General features: G+C 27.9%; 1 protein-coding gene across 1 annotated transcript; it reads left to right on the top strand.

Annotated features, from left to right (window-relative positions):
* Window positions 1–9449: 9449 nt before the first annotated feature.
* LOC114163546 (protein SRC1-like) lies at window positions 9450–10251 on the top strand. Its single transcript, XM_028047852.1, has 2 exons — window positions 9450–9889; window positions 10055–10251. Exon 1 carries the CDS (start codon window positions 9525–9527, stop codon window positions 9840–9842), a length of 318 nt encoding a protein of 105 aa, XP_027903653.1. The 5' UTR covers window positions 9450–9524; the 3' UTR covers window positions 9843–9889; window positions 10055–10251.
* Window positions 10252–19388: the final 9137 nt, after the last annotated feature.

Genomic DNA, 19388 nt, shown 5'->3' with positions numbered 1-19388 from the left:
CGTGTCTCTTAAGTGAATATATTTTACTTAAGGGATTTGGATTCCTTAATAAAAGAATATTTTCTCTGAGCAACATTGCCTCCTTAATAAAAAATTTTATTGGTTGAAAAACACTAAAAGATCTAAAATAAACTTAACAATAGTTTTTTTTATTTACTAATAAAATAATTTATATTAAAATTATTATAATCTTATTTAAAATTTATTTTTCAAACTTTTTGAAATTTTTTAGAGGTCTAAAACTAAAAGAAATTTTTTGGTGTCTTTTATTTTTAGAGACCTAAAGCAATTAGTATTAAAAGATTTTAGATATTTTTCCTTAGAGACTTAAAGCAAGAATTTTACTTGTTTGGACCTTGAGTCAGGATATGATATCTCTCTTATTTGAGTGGCTTACGGTCACACCTAGGAAAAATAGAGTTAGTTTGACCTCTCCCTCACTTAAATGTTCACTCAACTATTGATTGAGAGTTCATTACTTGCTTGAACATTATTTCAATCTTTGAGCAATAATAATCATTGGTAGAATCCAATAACTTTTAGAAACATTAACTTTGCTAAATTAACAATGCCATGACTACGTTATCGCTTGAGCATTGACGTGTAATTTTATAATCTCATATATTTCAAAATCTCATTCTTCAACGTTTAAGTGACTTCTTCTAATACTTGCTTGAGCTTCCAATTTTTCAATAAAAGATGAAATTATCTTAGTGTCTCTCTTGCTAAAGTCTAGAGTCATTCCTTGAATATCTACACTTGCACTTGAGCAATATTGAATGATTCAAAATGGTGACTCAATATTCTAGCGTGACTTGTAATCCCGTGCCTAAGCAAGCTTAACTCAAACACACATTTATCATGTAACACTTAAATCATAAAACTACAACCAATTACTAAATATACCATTTTTTTTCTCCTCCAATTATCTCTTCAACCATTATAATCCCTTATCAATGTTAAACCATTTATTTTGAACATATGCTAACAGCACCAGCTTATTCTCTACACATCTAATTAATATTCTATTAAATGGATTGAAATTAAGTCTCCTTACTATTATCAATGCTCTATACCTTAAGTAAGTCGGAAGTATAGATATATGGACAATTAGAGCTATCAAAATGGGTTGGAACCCGCGAGCCAACCTGACCCACCACGGATTCGAGTCGGATTGGGTTGAATTTTTTTTACAAAGTTCAATATAGGTTAATTTTTGACCCGACTCACTTAGAATCCAGCTGATCCGAGTTGATCCCGTGGTGAGCCGAGTTAGCTCACCAACTCGCAAATAAAGGGTCATACAAGATTTATTTTATTATGTTTGATTTTACATTTGAGCCAAGTTAGATTGTTTTTTTTAGTCATTTGGTAATTTGTATTTTTGTGATTTTGATTTGTATTTGGAGTTTAACATACTTTTGTATTGTATTTAGATTATATTGAAGTTTATTTAGATTTTAATAATAATAATAATAATTTAGTTTACTTTAGACTAAAGAAAAAAATTGTATTTTTTGTAATTGAGTGAACCGCTAATCCACCAACTCATGGTTAGCTGGACTGGATTTAAATTTTTTTGGCTCACTAATAAGTGAGTCGGATTGGATTGGTTCACTAAGTGACCAACCTATAGTAGGTCGAATCGAGTCTGGCCAGGTTATTTATTTTGACAACTCTATGAACAATATATCTCCATAAATAATAACTCAAATATAAGAAAAAAAAATTGAATGTAAATAAAAGATCTGATAGAACCAACTTTTCAAAAATAGACCAAACACACCTACCTTATAAAGTCAAACTCATTTCCAGGGATAGATGCTACAAAATCCACAAGAAAGAACTTTCCAAGTATGTGATGTAAATGAACTATAAATGAAGCAATATGTAAATCCATTTGAAGAGAGAATTTGTCAGCTATATTCTAATTAGGGATTAAGGTTATCTACTTTCAAGATTTACTTCAGCAATTTCGTAAGAAGAAAACCACTTCTTTTTTTTCCATGCACGTAAAAAACAACCAAATCTGGTTAGGGATGTGGAATGTAGAACATTAATTTTATTTAATAGGTTTTTGAAATGATTGTCTTCAATTTTATTTTACTATTTTAAACGTCATCAATTCAGTTCTATATTTTAAGAACGAATAAATATATTCCTTTCCAATTCATTAAATTGACAATAATAACATTATAACAATGTGTGTTATGAACAATAAATAATATATTATTAGTTAAAAATAATTTATTAAGAAAAATAACACACAAAGAATAAAATATCATACGTCACTACAATAAATTTGATGAAAAAGATATTAATTAAAATGATTTAAAATAATAGAATAAAATTAAAAAAGAGAGTAAATATTAAAACCTTTTTTTCTTCCTAATTTGCAACCACAAAATTAGGTGACGGTCAAGATAGTCCTTTTTACTTTATGCTTTTCCTTGTGAAAAAAAGAAAAGAAAAAGAAAAAAAGGCTATCCATTTGGCGTAGCCGTTAGGTATAAATATGTGTACAGAAAACGTGAGCATGGCATGGTCTTGGTTATCCGTTATGTTTGACTGTTTGATTGGACAGGTTTTTCAAAGTCACGGTACCAATTTAGTGCCGTTTGCTTTTAAATTGGGTGAGTTACTTTAATATGAATGCATTTCCTTTTTAATATGAATTCTTTCATATTAACTATTCTTTTTTAATTCATTTTCTAACAGTTAATAAACATTTACAATGTTTATTATTTATTCTGTACAATTTAAATTTTGAAAAAATATTAGCAGTTTATTTTTCATTAAAATAAGTAATTTACTTTGTAAAATATAATTAACGTAAACAAGTATCGAGTTTTTTTTTAATTACTTATTCAACCTTTTAATTGTATAAAATGAACATTCTGATTCTTATTTTTTAAAATTATTTATTTTAGTTTTCATATATATATATATATATATATATATAATTTTTTAATTATTTTAGTGCTTAAGTACCATTTAACACTTGTAGGAATTATAAAGAAATTAAAAATATTATATAAAACTAGAAGACGAGGTTTACTAAAAGTACATTTATTAAAAAAAATCATAAGAAAAAACAAATGACTAATTTAAGTAATATTTCATAATAAAGGTATTTTTAATCTAAATAAAATTTGAACATCATGATCTATTTCGTTTGTTGAAATAAAAGAGAGGTTTATTCTTCATGGAATAAAGAAGATTATATATTTATATATAAAAATATATATAAAGATATAAGTCTAAACTCATTGTATCTAATAACTTAATAACAAAAATATAATAAGCTGAATAAGAATATTTAACACACTATAAATAATATATTTCAAGTTTGGTATAAATATAATTAATTTTAGATTTCATTGATGATTTAGTAAATATATTTACTGGTTGATCACTAAAATTATCAAATTATTAATTTTTTTATATACAATTTTTTTTTCAAATAAAGTAAAAGACGATATTTGAGCTTATATGAAAAATTGTTTGATTGTGATACATAAATGCTTCTTAAAAAATGAATTTCCAAATTATATTTATTTTAGTAATTATTCAAGTCAAATAAACATAAAGTATCTAAGACCATAACTCTATATTATACTTAGGAGTGACAATGCGAGCTAGCGACTTATTTAGGCCTGACCCGTATTAGGCCCGCACATTGTGGGCCGGGTTGGTCCGTCCCGCTTAGAAAACGCGAGCTGGAATATGTGACCTGCCCCATATTCCTTTTGGCTCGTGAGTCCACGGGTTGGCCCACATTTTTGGAGCATCATAATTTTAAAAAATTAAATTGTTGCATTTAAATAATTTTAAAAATGCAAAGTTGTACATGCATTGATCAAATTAATTTGAAGATAAAATATTTCTTAAAGACCATCCAACGAAAGTCATATTTTACAAGCTCAACAAAGCTTTATTCTACACTAAAACAAGTTATGGATGTGAACATTAAGAATGCAAAGCAACCACATCTCACTAATAAAAAATAGTGTAATAATCCAATAAAGAGCAGTCCAATAAAAAATAGTCGAAAAGAGTTCAAAAATTGGTTCACACGTGAATCCACAAGTTGAAGTTTAAGAGTGTTAGGTTATGCGGACTTGTGAGCCAGCCTGTTTTGCCTCACCTCTGACCCACGTGGGTTGCAGGCTATGTGGGCTAGGCTTTTTCGAGCCAACGAGCTCAATATCTTGACGCGTCCCCCGTTTTTTCGGCAGGACGGCCGTCGGGCCAAGCCCACATGACCTTCCCTAATTATGCTTCCACACTAGATTTTGCTACAACTTTTTATTTCTTTCTCCTATCACCAAATCACCTGAATAACTTATAACTTTAGTGTGATTATTGAATCCATATAATAATCTTTTTTCAGAAGAACCTTTAATGTACTTCAACAAATGAATGGAAACATTCTAATGGTCTATATATGGAGAATTAAGAAATTTACTCCCGAAACTAACTTCAAAAGAAATGTTAGAATGAATAGTTTTAAGATAGTTGAATTTTTCAACTAATCTCCTATACTTGTCAAAATTTGACAATGACTCTCCTTGAATAGGTAAGAGTTTGACATTAGGATCCATGAATGTGTCAAAAGACTTTGAATTTATTAACCTATTTTCATCTAAAATATCTAATGCATATTTTCATTAAGAAATAACAATTCCATTGTTGGATTGTGCTATCTCAATTCCTAAAAAATATGAGTTTATTAAGGTCTTTAGTTTGAATGTGGTGACAAAGGTGTGTTTCACCATGTCTTAAAAAACTACTTGAGGCCATACAAAGAATTGAAGAGATAACATACCAAATCAAGAAAACTTCCATTGAACAACAAAACTCATATTACTCCATATAAATTTATTATTTGTACGAGTTTAATAAAAAATAAAAATTGATGAAAAAGACATAATAATTTTTTTTTAGTCTTTTGTTGTATACATTATGTAGAACATCTTCGATATATAACTCATTTGTAGGTTCTTAACATATTTTTTGAGCTAGAATGATCCAAAGCAAAAGTTTTATAAACACTAATAGGACATGTTTATGAACCAAAGAGTTACTTTTTTCTTTAATAATTTCTATACCTCCGTGCCATATTTATCCAATTTTTTCTTTAATGGTCAACTCATTATATATTCAACTTTATGTGTTTTGTAAGAAGGAAAAGTATCTTTATAACGATTATTTCTTCAAAATAAATAATTTTTATCTAACAGTTGTTTTATTAGAAAAAATAATAAAAAATAGAAATTTAAATAATTTTATTTATGTGACATCTCATTTTTAATAGAATTTTTCTAATAAATGATGCATCACATAGTTATAATATAAAAAGAGCACGCGACAAGAAGTATATAGGTATCAACCATTATAGTCATCCATAATATACGGGAAGGAAAAGCCAAAGACACAACACAATGTCATAAACAAAATCTAAACATGAAACAATTTGACAAAAGGTTGCTCACAAAGCAATTGAATTTCAATTAAAAGAAAAGTTCTTCAAAATAGGCTCAGTAGTGAGCCAGATCCAACAAACAACTAAACTACACTGCAGCATGCCCATCTGCATGGCGACTACCAAGTATTTTCACATCTGCTCACACCAAAAAAAATGGTGAAAATTGCAAAAAGGGAAAAGCCATACAAAAAACACAACACATACAAAAAGGGTAAGCTAGTGATAATCATATAAATGATCAGGCCATTCCTTAAGCAAATTATAAACACATAAATTATTAAGTATACAAGGCATGTGATGACAAGCAATGCAAGACCTCTGACTCAATTATTCCAGATTATGCGCTTGATATATAATTCTAAGGAAGTACGCACCAGTGTTGATTTTTAAACTATGCAGAGTCTAGCCACAAGGGGTTATTACCCAATCAATCATAAGGTTAATCCCAATATGTCTCAGGCTCAAACTCTTCCCAAGACAAGGATCTCCTACCACTCTCACCAGATAATCACTCTCTCTACGTGAGTGTGAGTGTGAATGATTATTAGAGTTCATAATACCTTCCTTATCTAGACATCTCCTATATCAAGGCATACACTAACCACACCATCACCAAGAATTTCCCTTGAAACTCTTTTACCATCAACATTCCACTTGTTATCTCATAATTATTATCATCCCAAGCTAAACACATCAAGTACAGGTCAAAAAATGCCACATCATTCATGCATAGCTTCATACATCATATTTTTAACATTAACTCAGTCAATCACAAGTTAAAGTAAAGAATTAAAATTCTGCAGTTATTCTCACTTAAGTTAGATTGATCTCGCTTTAGCTAGAAATTCTCGCTTAAGCTAGATTGGTCTTGCTTAAGCTAGACTGGTCTCACTTAAGCTAGACCGATCTCGCTCAAGCTAAAATTCGAATAGAGAGCAAAGTGAAATTCTATTGTTCTCGCTTAAGCTAGAAATTCTCACTTAAGCTATATTGATCTCGCTTAAGCTAGAAATTCTTGCTTAAGCTAGACTGATCTCGCTTAAGCTAAAAATTCTCGCTTAAGTTAGAATAGCAGATTTCCACAGGTTTCAACATGCAAAAACCCAAAATCCCAAACAACAAAACTAAAAAAAATACAACCACGAACATCAAACTAACATTTTAAGCACGATTCAACAACAAAAACATTCAAGACACTAAAAAAAAGGTTTTAAAGTCCTAGGTTTCCTTACTTAACAAATGCTAAACCAACTAAAATCAAGACCAAACATAAGAGAAAAATCGCACGTCTACAACTTAAGGAGTTAGAAATAAGAACATAGAAGACACAGTCAGTTCCTTGATCACAAACGGTGCCATGCCAGGACTGTAACCGAAAAGAAAAGAAACAAATAAGGGTTTTAAGTTCGACTTACACAGAGGGACGAACTGTTCAGCTAGTTCGAAAGAGGATCTTACTCAAGCCTTAGCTCAGCTTCTGAAAGGAGAAAATAAATGATGAGATGTTTCAGTTTTGGAAGTCAGAATGAGAGTTAGTGATTGAGAGTTAGTCTCTAGAAAGGGAGTTATAAATTGATTATGGACCCTTATCCACTAAAGCTGAGCTCATTTGCTTTGAAAACAAAAAAAAATGGTGCTTACAATTTATTTATTATAATATATAGTAATTTATTGTAATTTTCATAAAATTACAAAAAGTGTCTCCACTTTTTCCTCACTTTTCCATTTATATAAACCACTAATAGAAATCACCTCAAATTTATTCATAATCTACTTACTTTGAAAATCAAATTTATATCTTAAAATACTCTTCTCACCTTAACATTAATTTTTGAATTTAAAATTTATTATCATTTATTCAGATTCATTATTTAATAAAATACATATAGAATATAAATATTGAGAAAACGTAAAATAATTAACAAGAAAATAATAATTTTTTCAAATTATAGAAACCAACCATTTTATCGTGTGGAGTACCCATTGACCTAGTTTAAATAATTATTTAAGAAATCATATATACCCATTCAAACTATTTTAATGAGGCTAGATCTAACGTAATATTTAAATATATTTAGATCTAGTAAAATAAAATATCTGAAACCGTTTCGACAGCAGGGTACTATTTACTTTTTCTCATATCAAAAGTTTTATTATTATTATTTATATTTATTTCTCAAAAACTGAACAAAACTGTCAGTGGCGGTTCCCGTTCAACCGGTGTCGGCAGGATTATAACCATCCATGCGTCATCTCCAAAACGAATCAGACAAAAGAAATAACTATCAACTATTATAAAGAAATTATTAAAGTATTTAGATTTATAAGGTATTAACGCTTTAATTAAATCGATTATTTATAAAAAAATTGTATTTTAAATTTAAGTCGGTAACGAAAAGAAGAGGGTAGTGGGAATAACGTTCTTTCCTACTTTCTCTTCTTCAGATACGGAAAGTGGGCCCATCTTATCCTCTTTCGGATCTTTCATTTATGGCCCATAATGGTCGGTGGGTCACCTTCTCCCTTATTCCACGCTACCCTAATTAATCCATCATGCTTTAAACTATTTTTAAAATACTACAATTACTTTTCTTTTTTTTTCTAATCTACCATAGACTTGTTTTTACTCTTTTATCCTCCATAGTTTAGTTTAGGTCAAGTAATAATTTTAGTCTCACGCTCCTCGATTCTTTTATGATTTAGGAATTCTTTAAAAAAGACATGAAATTAAAATTTATTGACACTAATTTTTTGTGTGTTAGAAAGTGTTTGGGTTTAACATTAGTATCAAATTGTGTAAACTAGTCTAAAATGACATTTTATATGAACTGATTTTTAAAGTTTGAAAATCGAACAATAGATATAAATATTTAATTTTATATTTTAAGTTTATAAACTAAAAACATATTTAATTTAATCTTTAATTTTTAAATGTTTGAGTTGATCCAATTCATTTATAAACTCAAATTATTTATTTATTTAAATTAGCATCAAACATTTAATTAATTGAAATAGAAAGATAAGTGTGTGTATAATTCATAATTAGACTAAAGCTACAATGTTCTAAATTATTGAGAAAAAATAAGATGAAAAAAAAATCACATATAATTACTAAAGTTGCATTGTATTCTTTGTTTTAAAACAAGAGGACAAAAAAAAAGGGAATCATATTATGAATTTGGACTAAATTAAGCCCTCATACATACCTCTTTTTTTTTTTTCTCTTTGTTAGGTTAATCAGTATCTATCATAGAGTTTCAACTTTTCCTAGCTTTTGTTTTTGAAATGAAAAAAGAAAAAGAAAAATAAAAATGGTTCTCAAAGTAGAATCTAGAATGCAAGGTCAATTAACTTTACAAAACATATAGTCCATAGCTTATAATAGAATGTACCTAACCAAAGTTTTGGACAGACATTGTCATGATTTGCATAATACATTGCCGCATCCAACTTTAAGATTTTTTCTGTCTTTGCATTTCGTAAAAGCATATGATGTTTCTCTCAACAGATGCCGTGGTACACTAGAAGAGCTACAGTTAGGTTACAAATGCACAAATTTTAACGACACAATTGTCTCTACCCTAACCACTCGACACCTGGTTTCTTTTAGGCCCAAAGCTTTTTCCTACGTCCTTGTCTGATTAATTCATGTTCACATACTTTTATTTCACACCTCTGATTAATTCTTAAATAAAACATAATTAATTTTCAATTTTACAAATCACAGTAATCACCAGGTAAACTAAAACACCACATTCGATTTGATCTTAGAAATTACATAATAACATCACAGCTGTCACAAGTATATAAAAAAGATCGTGTGAGGTATCAGACTGTAAAAGAAAATATTTTTATAAATGATTACACGCAATGAACACGGTGATGGTCATTGGAGTAATTTCAGATGGATAGCATATTTTCTTTTCCCAAGTGCCACTTTCTTCCTATAAATAGGGTTCATCTCTTGGGGTAAGAACATACCAAAACCAAAACCAAAAGAAGAAGAAGAAGAAGCGAAAGCGAAAGAGAAAGAAGAATGTCAGGAATCATTCACAAGATCGGAGAGACCCTTCATGTGGGAGGGCACAAGAAAGAGGAGGAGCACAAAGGGGAGCACCATGGTGAACACAGTGAGTACAAAGGAGAGCATCATGGTGAGCACAAGGGTGAATACAAAGGGGAGCACAAACCCGAGCACCATGGAGAAGAGCACAAAGAAGGGTTCGTAGAGAAGATCAAGGACAAGCTCCACGGTGAAGGTGGTGAGGGCGAGAAGAAGAAGAAGAAGGAGAAGAAGAAGAAACATGAAGATGGCCATGGCCATGACAGCAGCAGCAGCAGTGACAGTGATTAGATATCACTGCTGCATCACCTATATATATTTATATATGTTAAGCTAAGGTAAATTTTTCCTTTTCTTATATTGTGTATGTTCTCTCAACATTCTCCATGAGGATGAACTAGGAAATTTCTGATCTTGTTTTCTTCTGTTACTTTGATCAATGCACAGAACATAATGACTAAGGTTTGTTCTGATTTTGTTTTTCTCCTTTTTGTCTGATGCAGGTGTATGTGACCAGAGTAGTGAGGGCTGTGACTTCTTTTCTTGCTTTCTTGTGATCTGAATTTATGAGTGAAAAAAAAAGTGAGAGAAAATTGTGGTTGGTCATTTCTGTGGTTTGGTTGGTGTGTAATTAACCCCACTGCTTTGGTTGTATATTATCATTATGAAATAAAAATTTTAATTATCAGTTTTAGTATTACATAAAGTGAGTTATTCTGATTAAGTTTTAATCAGATCTTAAAACAAAAAGGAATCGTGTTTGCTGATAATTTTTTTTCATTGGATTAAGTTTTAATTTTCATTTGCCCAAAATTATTAAACACTACTTCGTTTCTTATACAGTCAAATCATTAAAGGTAACTATTTTATCTGGACAAAATTATTCATGTATATATATAGTCAAATCATTAAAAGATATTCTCTATAAAGATCAAATGACTACTAAAAAATGTTTTAATTTAAAGATAAATCATATGAAAGTTAAAGTTTATGCGATTGATATTCCTAAAAGAAAATCAAATGGGTCAAAAATAAAGTTTAGCACATTGTTTAAAAAAAAAATACATTTTACAAAAGTTTAATACTCTCCTCCCTAAGAAGGAAAGTGTATGTTGATTGTAATTTTAAATAACAATTAAATAATTTAATCTTACTTTTTCTCACTTTTTATTTATTCATGGAATTAAAATTTTAAAATAAAACACTGATTAACATAAATGTAGTGATCCGACACCGGTTAACAGCGAAAGTAAATTTTTAAAAATTATTTATTAAATGAAAAAATAATAGAAATATTTGTATACCTTTATCGTGTGATTATCAACACTATAAATAACTCTTTTAACTACTATCTATTAAGGAATTAATAGTTGACTATTAGATCCAATTTAAAAATGAAAATAATTAGAGTAAAAATAGCCTATGTCTTTATTATAAAATAATTTATTTATTTATGAATATAGGATTAAAGATAAATATAATTCTTATCTGATTTCTTTTTTTTACATTTTTATATTTTTCTATTTCTGCTTTTAAAATATTCTTTTCTAATTGTAAAATATAATCAACTATAGTCAGTTTAGAGTTCACTTGATTAAGAAAAAAAAAATATTAATTAAAACAATTGAAAGAATAAATGTAAGTCACTGTGACAGTTTTTTACGAAATTTTTAGAATCGTAATAAGTAAATAAAAATATCAATAATAACAATAATTTATTTTATTTTATTTTTATCATTTACTTTTATTTACTATTCTATTTTATATTTGTAAATAGTCAAATTTTTTTTTATATTCTTACTTTCTTTTTGTCTTTGCCAAATGAAATCTAAGTGTTTAGGATTAAAGGTTGGAAGATAAATTAAATTTTGAAAAGGTATGATGGGAAAAGAATGGGGTGACAATAGTAATTGCCATGTTAAAGCTCTCGGCATCATATTTAGAACTTCGAAAACTTTGGACCGGCCTTTTATTTAGCCTCGTTCTTCAGACGGATTCTTGGGGCTTCTCCCTGCACCCTCAAGCCTTTCTCCAGTACCCCAAAACATTTGTAAATTCTCTTTTTGCCCCCTCAGTAAAAGTAAAAGTAAAAAGAGTAAAAAATATAATTTACTCTCACACAAACACCTCCTACACACCCAAATGTAGAGATGGCAAATAAATTCGTCCCCGTGGATATTGTCCGAACCCGTCCCTGTTTTGACGGGGAATCCTCACATTGACTGGGTATGGGTATGGGTATGGGAAATCCCCGACTTTTTCAATTGGGTATGGGGATGAGTATGAGGATGTACATATCCCCGCCATAATACTTGTCCCCGCCATATCTCCGTCTCCGTTTAAATTATTAAAATATTTATAATTAATTAACTATCTCTCTCTATCTATATATATATATATATATATATATATATATATATATATATATATATATACTTTCTATTTCTTATTTCTTTTAATTATTTGTTTGTCTTGAAACTCATTCGCATCTCCAATATATTTTTTATCTTATTATAACCTTTATGTAATTATGTTAAAATGATGTATGTTAATTAAAATTTTTTTATGCCTCACATTTGAATATTTCTATTATTTTTTAATATTTTTATGTATTATATATTTTCCTTTCACATGAGAATGTTTATACTCTCAATTTAAGGTAATATAAAAAAAAAATCTTTACTTATTATTATTATTATTAATTTTTGTTTAATTTGAAGAACTCTTTTGTTTCATTAAAATAATTTTCGTTATTTTTCAACTATTGAGTATATATGTTGATATTTGAAAAGTTTTCTTAGTTCTCTAAGGTATTTTTCATCTTATTATACCTTAATTATACATTTGATTTCCTTTGTGCGATTTCTTTCGATAGTCTCTCAAATTATTTCTAAAACACACATTTGTTAGTTTTTTAATATTTTTATTTATTGTTTATTTTCATCATGTAGAATAATATTTCGATATATTCTATCTAATTATTTTTTATTTTACAACTCATTATTAATCATACTGTAATTTTTTCACTTTAAATTATGTTTGAAGTGGTTAAAATTATATATATATATATATATATATATATATAATGATATTTAGGAATAATATATGATAATTCACTACAAGAAAAACATGAAATAGTGAATGATTTAGTCATTAACCCATATCAATCACTATTTTTCGTCATTGGTAGTAGTAGTTGATTTATTATCTGAATCAGTGATTAAATTAGTGACCGATTCAATGATCGAATCGGTACTTGATTTAGTGACCAATTTAATTACTAATTTATTTGTAATTTAGTGACAAATTTTTTGGGCACTAATGGTATTTCTTTTTAATTTTAACCACTTCAAACATAATTTAATAATTTGTTCTCTAAGGTATTTTTCATCTTATCATACCTTAATTATACATATTATTTCCTTTGTGCGATTTTTTTCGATAGTCTCTCAAATTATTTCTAAAACACACATTTGTTAGTTTTTTAATATTTTTATTTATTGTTCATTTTCATCATGTAGAATAATATTTCGATATATTCTATCTATTTTTTTTATAATTCATTATTAATCATACTGTAATTTTTTCACTTTAATTGTATAAATAACTTTTATTTACTACAATATAAAAATTTAATGTAATTGCTATGAATATTTTTTTGTCACTCCAACATATATTGAAGTTCAAAAGATACAAAATCTATGTCAAAATTTTATTATTGTGTTTATTATTTGTTCTTTGTGTCATTTTGATCAAGTGATGTGTTATAACTTTTATTAGTGTACTAGCGTAAACACATACGTTATCGCGCCTGTGTGTATGCATTTTTTAAACTAAAATGTTATTAAGTTAATATATAAACTAAAATTATAATATTAGTAGATGATAATATTGTAATGTTAGTAAGTTAATATATAAACTAAAATTATATTTATTAAAAATACAGTGAAGTATATCAGAACAGATGAAAAAAATAACCATTGATAAATAAAGAAGAAGAGAAGAGCAAAGATAGCCGATTTTATAAAAAAATTGTAAAAGTAATGGTCAATTTTTAAAAATTTAATAAATTATTATATTTAAAGGGTAAACTTGGTATTTTGAAATATGGACACAAAAAGGAGAATCTCCTTTACATATTGTTATAGATAAAAAAGAGATTCATTAGAATTTAAAAAATTGAAGTAAACAAACATTTAAAATATATTTTAATTTGAATATTTGTTTTCCTTTTATATTTTTTTGAAATATTTTTTAATTTTATCAACTAAGTTTCATTAATGTTGTAGTTTGCAAATTTAATAAATGTTTTGGTTCTCATGAAATTTTATTTGGTATTCTAATATAAAATGTAGACAATTATAATTTATTTCAAAGTATTTGATATGGAAGAAACAATCATCCTCCTAATATTGAATATTTCATAATATTATGTTTTCTTTATCGTAATTTTTTTCTCTTATAAAAATTAATATTGAAGTTATTATAACATGAGGACGGGTATGGGTACGAGATTATACCCGTTACCCGGTGGGGATGGGGATGGGACAAAAGTTTAATACCCGTTCGGTCTGGGTATGGGGATGAGGATGAATTTTTTCTGCAGGGATGGGTATGGGATAGCGAAACCCGTCCCCGCCCTGCCTCGTTGCCATCCCTACCGAAATGAAATACCCACCCCACTCCTGCACCACAAAAGGAAACCCAGACCCACCTCTTGCACCCCCTCTTGACCTAACCCTCTTTCCTTTCTCTCTCACGGTGCACTTCCATAATTTGTATTCCTCTACATTCACATCACAGTGGCCCTTCTCTCCTAGCAGTAGCAGCGCGGCCTCCACATCTGCCTCGACGTTCTCACCCTTCTGATCTCCTTTCTATTATACTTATATCAAAAAGAAAAAAAAATTATGTAGCGGATGTTGACACCCGTTTCAGAATTCTTAATTGCGGATGTCGACATCCGTAGAAGGTTTTTTTAAGGTTTGGTTTTTGCATTATGAATGTTGACATATGCTTCAGAATTCTCAATCATCCGTAGAAGGTTTTTTAAATTTTTTTTACATTGCAGATGTCAACATCCATAGAAGATTTTTTCATTTTTGTTTTGCATTGCAGATGTCGACATCTGCTTCAGAAATTTCTATTGCCGTTTCAGGTTTTTTATATGTTTTCTTGCATTACGGATGTCGACATCCACTTTAGAAATTTCTATTGCGGATGTCGACATCCGTTTCAATTTTTTTATATGTTGTCTTGCATTATGGATGTCGACATCCGCTTCAGAAATTTCTATTGCGGATGTCGACATCCGTTTCATAAATTTCTATTGTGGATGTTGACATCCGTTTCAGGTTTTTTATAAGTTTTCTTATATTACGGATGTTGACATCTGCTTCAAAAAATTATGAAACGGATGTCAACATCTGTTTCAAAGGTTAAAAAAAAAGGTTGCGAATGTCAACATCCACAAACAGAAGGAGAGCAAACGGAACGGGCAGAAATTTGGAAGTACAACATAGCAGAAGAAGTAAAAAGCAAAGCAAAGCAATAACTTCGGTAATTACTGCCAACCACCAAAATAGTTAAAGGTATAACCGTAATCAATACTAACATTTGGGATACTGAACAAATCATTTGTGGTGCAGAGAGAAGCCCATATATTCTTTCTCCACTTTTGTATGTAGGGATGGCAACGGGGCAGGGCGGGGACGGGTTTCACTATCCCATACCCATCCCCGTAAAAAAAATTCATCCACATCCCCATACCCAAACCCAACGGGTATCAAACTTTTATCTCATCCCCATCCCCACCGGGTAACGGGTATAATCTTGTACCCATACCCGTACCCGTTTTCTTACTACTTTAATATTAATTTTAATTAATTTTTATAAAATAATAAAAAATTACGGTAAAGGAAACATAATATTATCAAATATTCAATATTAGGAGTATGGTTGTTTCTTCGATATCAAATACTTTGAAATAAATTATAATTGTTTACATTTTATATTAGAATACCAAATAAAATTTAATGAGAACCAAAATATTTATTAAATTTGCAAACATTAATGAATCCTAGTTGATAAATTTTAAAAATATTTTTAAAAAAATATAAAAGGAAAAAATATAAAAGGAAAAAATATAAAAGGAAAAATATATTTTAAATGTTTGTTTACTTGAATTTTTTAAATTATAATGAATCTATTTTTTATACACTTATAAAAGTTATAATACATCACTTGATTAAAATGACGCAAAGAACAAATAATAAATATAATAATAAAATTTTAACATAGATCTTGTATCTTTTGAACCACAATATATGTTGGATGGTAGTAAAAAAATATTCATGGCAATTACATTAAATTTTTATATTGTAGTAAATAAAAATATTTATACAATTATAGTGAAAGAATTAAAGTATGATTGTAATGAGTTAAAAAATAAAAAATAATTAGATAAAATTTATCGAAACAGTATTCTACATAATAAAAATAAACAAAAAATAAAAATATTAAAAAATTAACAAATGTGTGTCTTATAAACAATTTGGAGACTATTGGAAGGAATTACACAAAGGAAAACAAATATATAATTAAAGGAATGATAAGATGAAAAATATCTTAGAGATTTAAGAAAACTTTTCAAATATCAACATATATACTCAATGGTTGATAAAAAGTGACGCAAAGAACAAATAATAAACATAATAAAATTTTATTAGAGATCTTGTATCTTTTAAACTCCAATATATGTTGGATGGTGATAAAAAATATTCATGGCAATTACATTAAATTTTTATATTGTAGTAAATAAAAATTATTTATACAATTATATTAAAAATATTAAAGTATGATTGTAATGAGTTAGAAAATAAAAAATAATTAGATAAAATTTATCGAAATAATATTCTATATGATGAAAATAAACAAAAATAAAAATATTAAAAAATTAACAAATGTGTGTCTTATGAACAATTTGGAGACTATTGGAAGGAATTACACAAAGAAAAACAAATGTATAATTAATGGTATGATAAGACGAAAAACATCTTAGAGATCTAAGAAAACTTTTTCAAATATCAACATATATACTCAATGGTTGAGAAATAACAAAAATTGTTTTAGCGAAATAAAAGAATTCTTCAAATGAAACAAAAATTAATAATAATAAGTAATTTTTTTTATATTACTTAGTAAATGAAATGTTTATGCTATTAAACACTTAAATTGTGAGTATTAAACATTCTCATGTGAAAGGAAAATATACAATAAATAAAAATATTAAAAAATAATAGAAATATTCAAATGTTAGACATAATTTTTTTTTAATTCACATGCATCATTTTAACATAATTACATAAAAGTTATGACAAGATAAAAAATATATTGGAGATGCGAATGAGTTTCATGACAAACCAAATATTTAGAAGAAATAAAAAATAGAAAGAATATATATATATATATATATATATAAATATATAAATATATAAATACATATATATATATATATATATATATATATATATAAGGTTACTTAATTGATTGTGAATATTTTAATAATTTAAATGAGGATGGAGATATGGCGGAGACGGGTATTATGGCAGGGATATATCCATTCCCATCCCCATCCTCATACCCAATTGAAAAAATTGGGTATTCCTCATACCCATATCCATACCCAGTCAATGCAGGGATTCTCCGTCAAAACGAAGACGGGTTTGGACAATACCCACAGAAACATATTTATTTGCCATCTCTATTTATATGTTTATTCTTTCATATAACTTGTCATTTTAATTTTTTTAGACTGTAATTTAGGAGTTAAAGTGATTGTTGGATAGTGTAATTTGAAAATAAAAAATAATATTTAGATTGTATAATCTGAAAATTATTTTTTATTTTTGAATCTGAATGTGATAAAATATCCTTTAAATTGTACAAGCGTAAAATTAGAATTTTTTTATATAAAAATGTGGGAAGAAACTTACCAAGGTACAGGAACAAATTGCTCATTGTCTTGATTCAACTAATCATCTATACAAAAAAGTTTTTCCACCCTAATTATGTGCTTCGGGTATAGGTATTTTTATTAAAACAAAATATTTCTGGCAATTGATGTATATATATCGGCTGACTAATTAAAGATTTTAAAACTAGTTTAAATATGTTTTACTCAAATAATTTTTTAAATAATTTTTTATGATTTTTAATTAAATTATTTGCAGTCATTTAATTTTGTATGTTATTTTAATCTAGATTATGTTAGTGACGTGACGTAAATAATAACTATGTATTCAATATTTGATATGTGAATATAATTGACTAATATGTTATTTTAAAAATTTATTAAATGTTTAAATATATTTTTAGTCTTCTAATTTAAATATAATGTTTATTTTAATTTTTTTTTATCAAAAAATTTTATTTTTCAGTCATTTTAATTATATACAGTGTTATTTTTAACCTACGAGGTTATATAATAACAATGACATTGAAGGTGTGACAACGAGTAATTTATCCGATGTTACACTGATTTAATAAAGTGATATGAACCTTTTAAAAATTTATTAAACTTTTGTTAACTCGCACATTATTCAGAAGAATAATATTTTGACCATTCTGCATACATGAGTTTACTCTAAGAAACATTTAAGTTAATAGATGACAGAACAAACTTGGGTTAATGCCAAACACATTATTCAGCAACAAATATATATATATATATATACTTTTCTTTAGCAACTAAGTTATCTTTTGCTGAAGTCGCTATTTTTACAATCTTTCCTTATTCTATAAGTACTTTCCTTAATTTATCAATGAGTTGGGATACTTGGTTTCAAATATAATTATGATCTATAAGTCTAAACATTTTTTACACTTGACAAGTCTAGGAGATTGTTCCATGTAGACTTTCTCTTTAAGATCATCATAAAGAAACAAAAATTTTGATATCCGATGAAGGAGGAGATGGTGGCCCAGAGGAATGTTGGTCATGCGACAGTTACATGAAGTCATGAACGATGGTTGTTGGAGTTAGAGAAAGATGTGGAGGAAGAAGAGATGGAGGAAAGGAAGAGGAAAGAGGAAGACAAATAAGAGGAAGAGGATGAGGATGAACTCGAGGTGACAATGATGGTGCTACGATGTGACGACACTGAGGAGGATAGGAGAAAGAAGATGAAGAATAAAGGAAAAAGAAGAGAAGGAGGAAGAAGTAGACCTAATTGCGTATTTTGGCGACAAATGTATTGATGGTTAGAATATGTCAGTAATTATCGACAAATGTTTACTAATAGATACTTATCAATAGATTCGAGACCGTTGGTAATTATTGACAGATGGTGAATCAATTGGTAAAGTTTACCAGCAAAGTTAGGATGGAGTTTTGATCATCAATAGTTCGTCAGTAAAGATGATTTACCGATATATTTTTGTTATTACCAACGAATTGTGCTTGTCAGTAATATTCAATTGGGTTAAATATGTTTTTGGTCTTTCAAGTTTAAGTGAAATTTAGAATTAGTCCTTCAAAAGTTTTGACCAATTTAGTCTTTCATATTTAAAAATGTGAATTTAGTCTTTTTAACCAAATTTTGTTAAGTTTATATGATGTTTCAAGCGCATTTCATTATAATATTTGAATTGTTTATACCGTTTGACACATTTCCGCTTCAATGTTAACTCAAATATTATCATAAAATGCGTTTAAAGTGTTAAATAAACTTAAAAAAATTTGGTAAGAATGATTAAATCCACGTATTTCTAAAGATGGAGGACTAAATTGGTATAAAGTTTCAAAGAGGGACTAATTCCAAAGTTCACTGAAACTTG

Source organism: Vigna unguiculata, chromosome 1 (genome assembly GCF_004118075.2).
Source record: "Vigna unguiculata cultivar IT97K-499-35 chromosome 1, ASM411807v1, whole genome shotgun sequence".
NCBI classification, from domain to species: Eukaryota; Viridiplantae; Streptophyta; class Magnoliopsida; order Fabales; family Fabaceae; genus Vigna; species Vigna unguiculata.
Note: the sequence above shows the minus strand (reverse complement) of the source record. Positions and strands in the feature narration are given on the sequence as shown.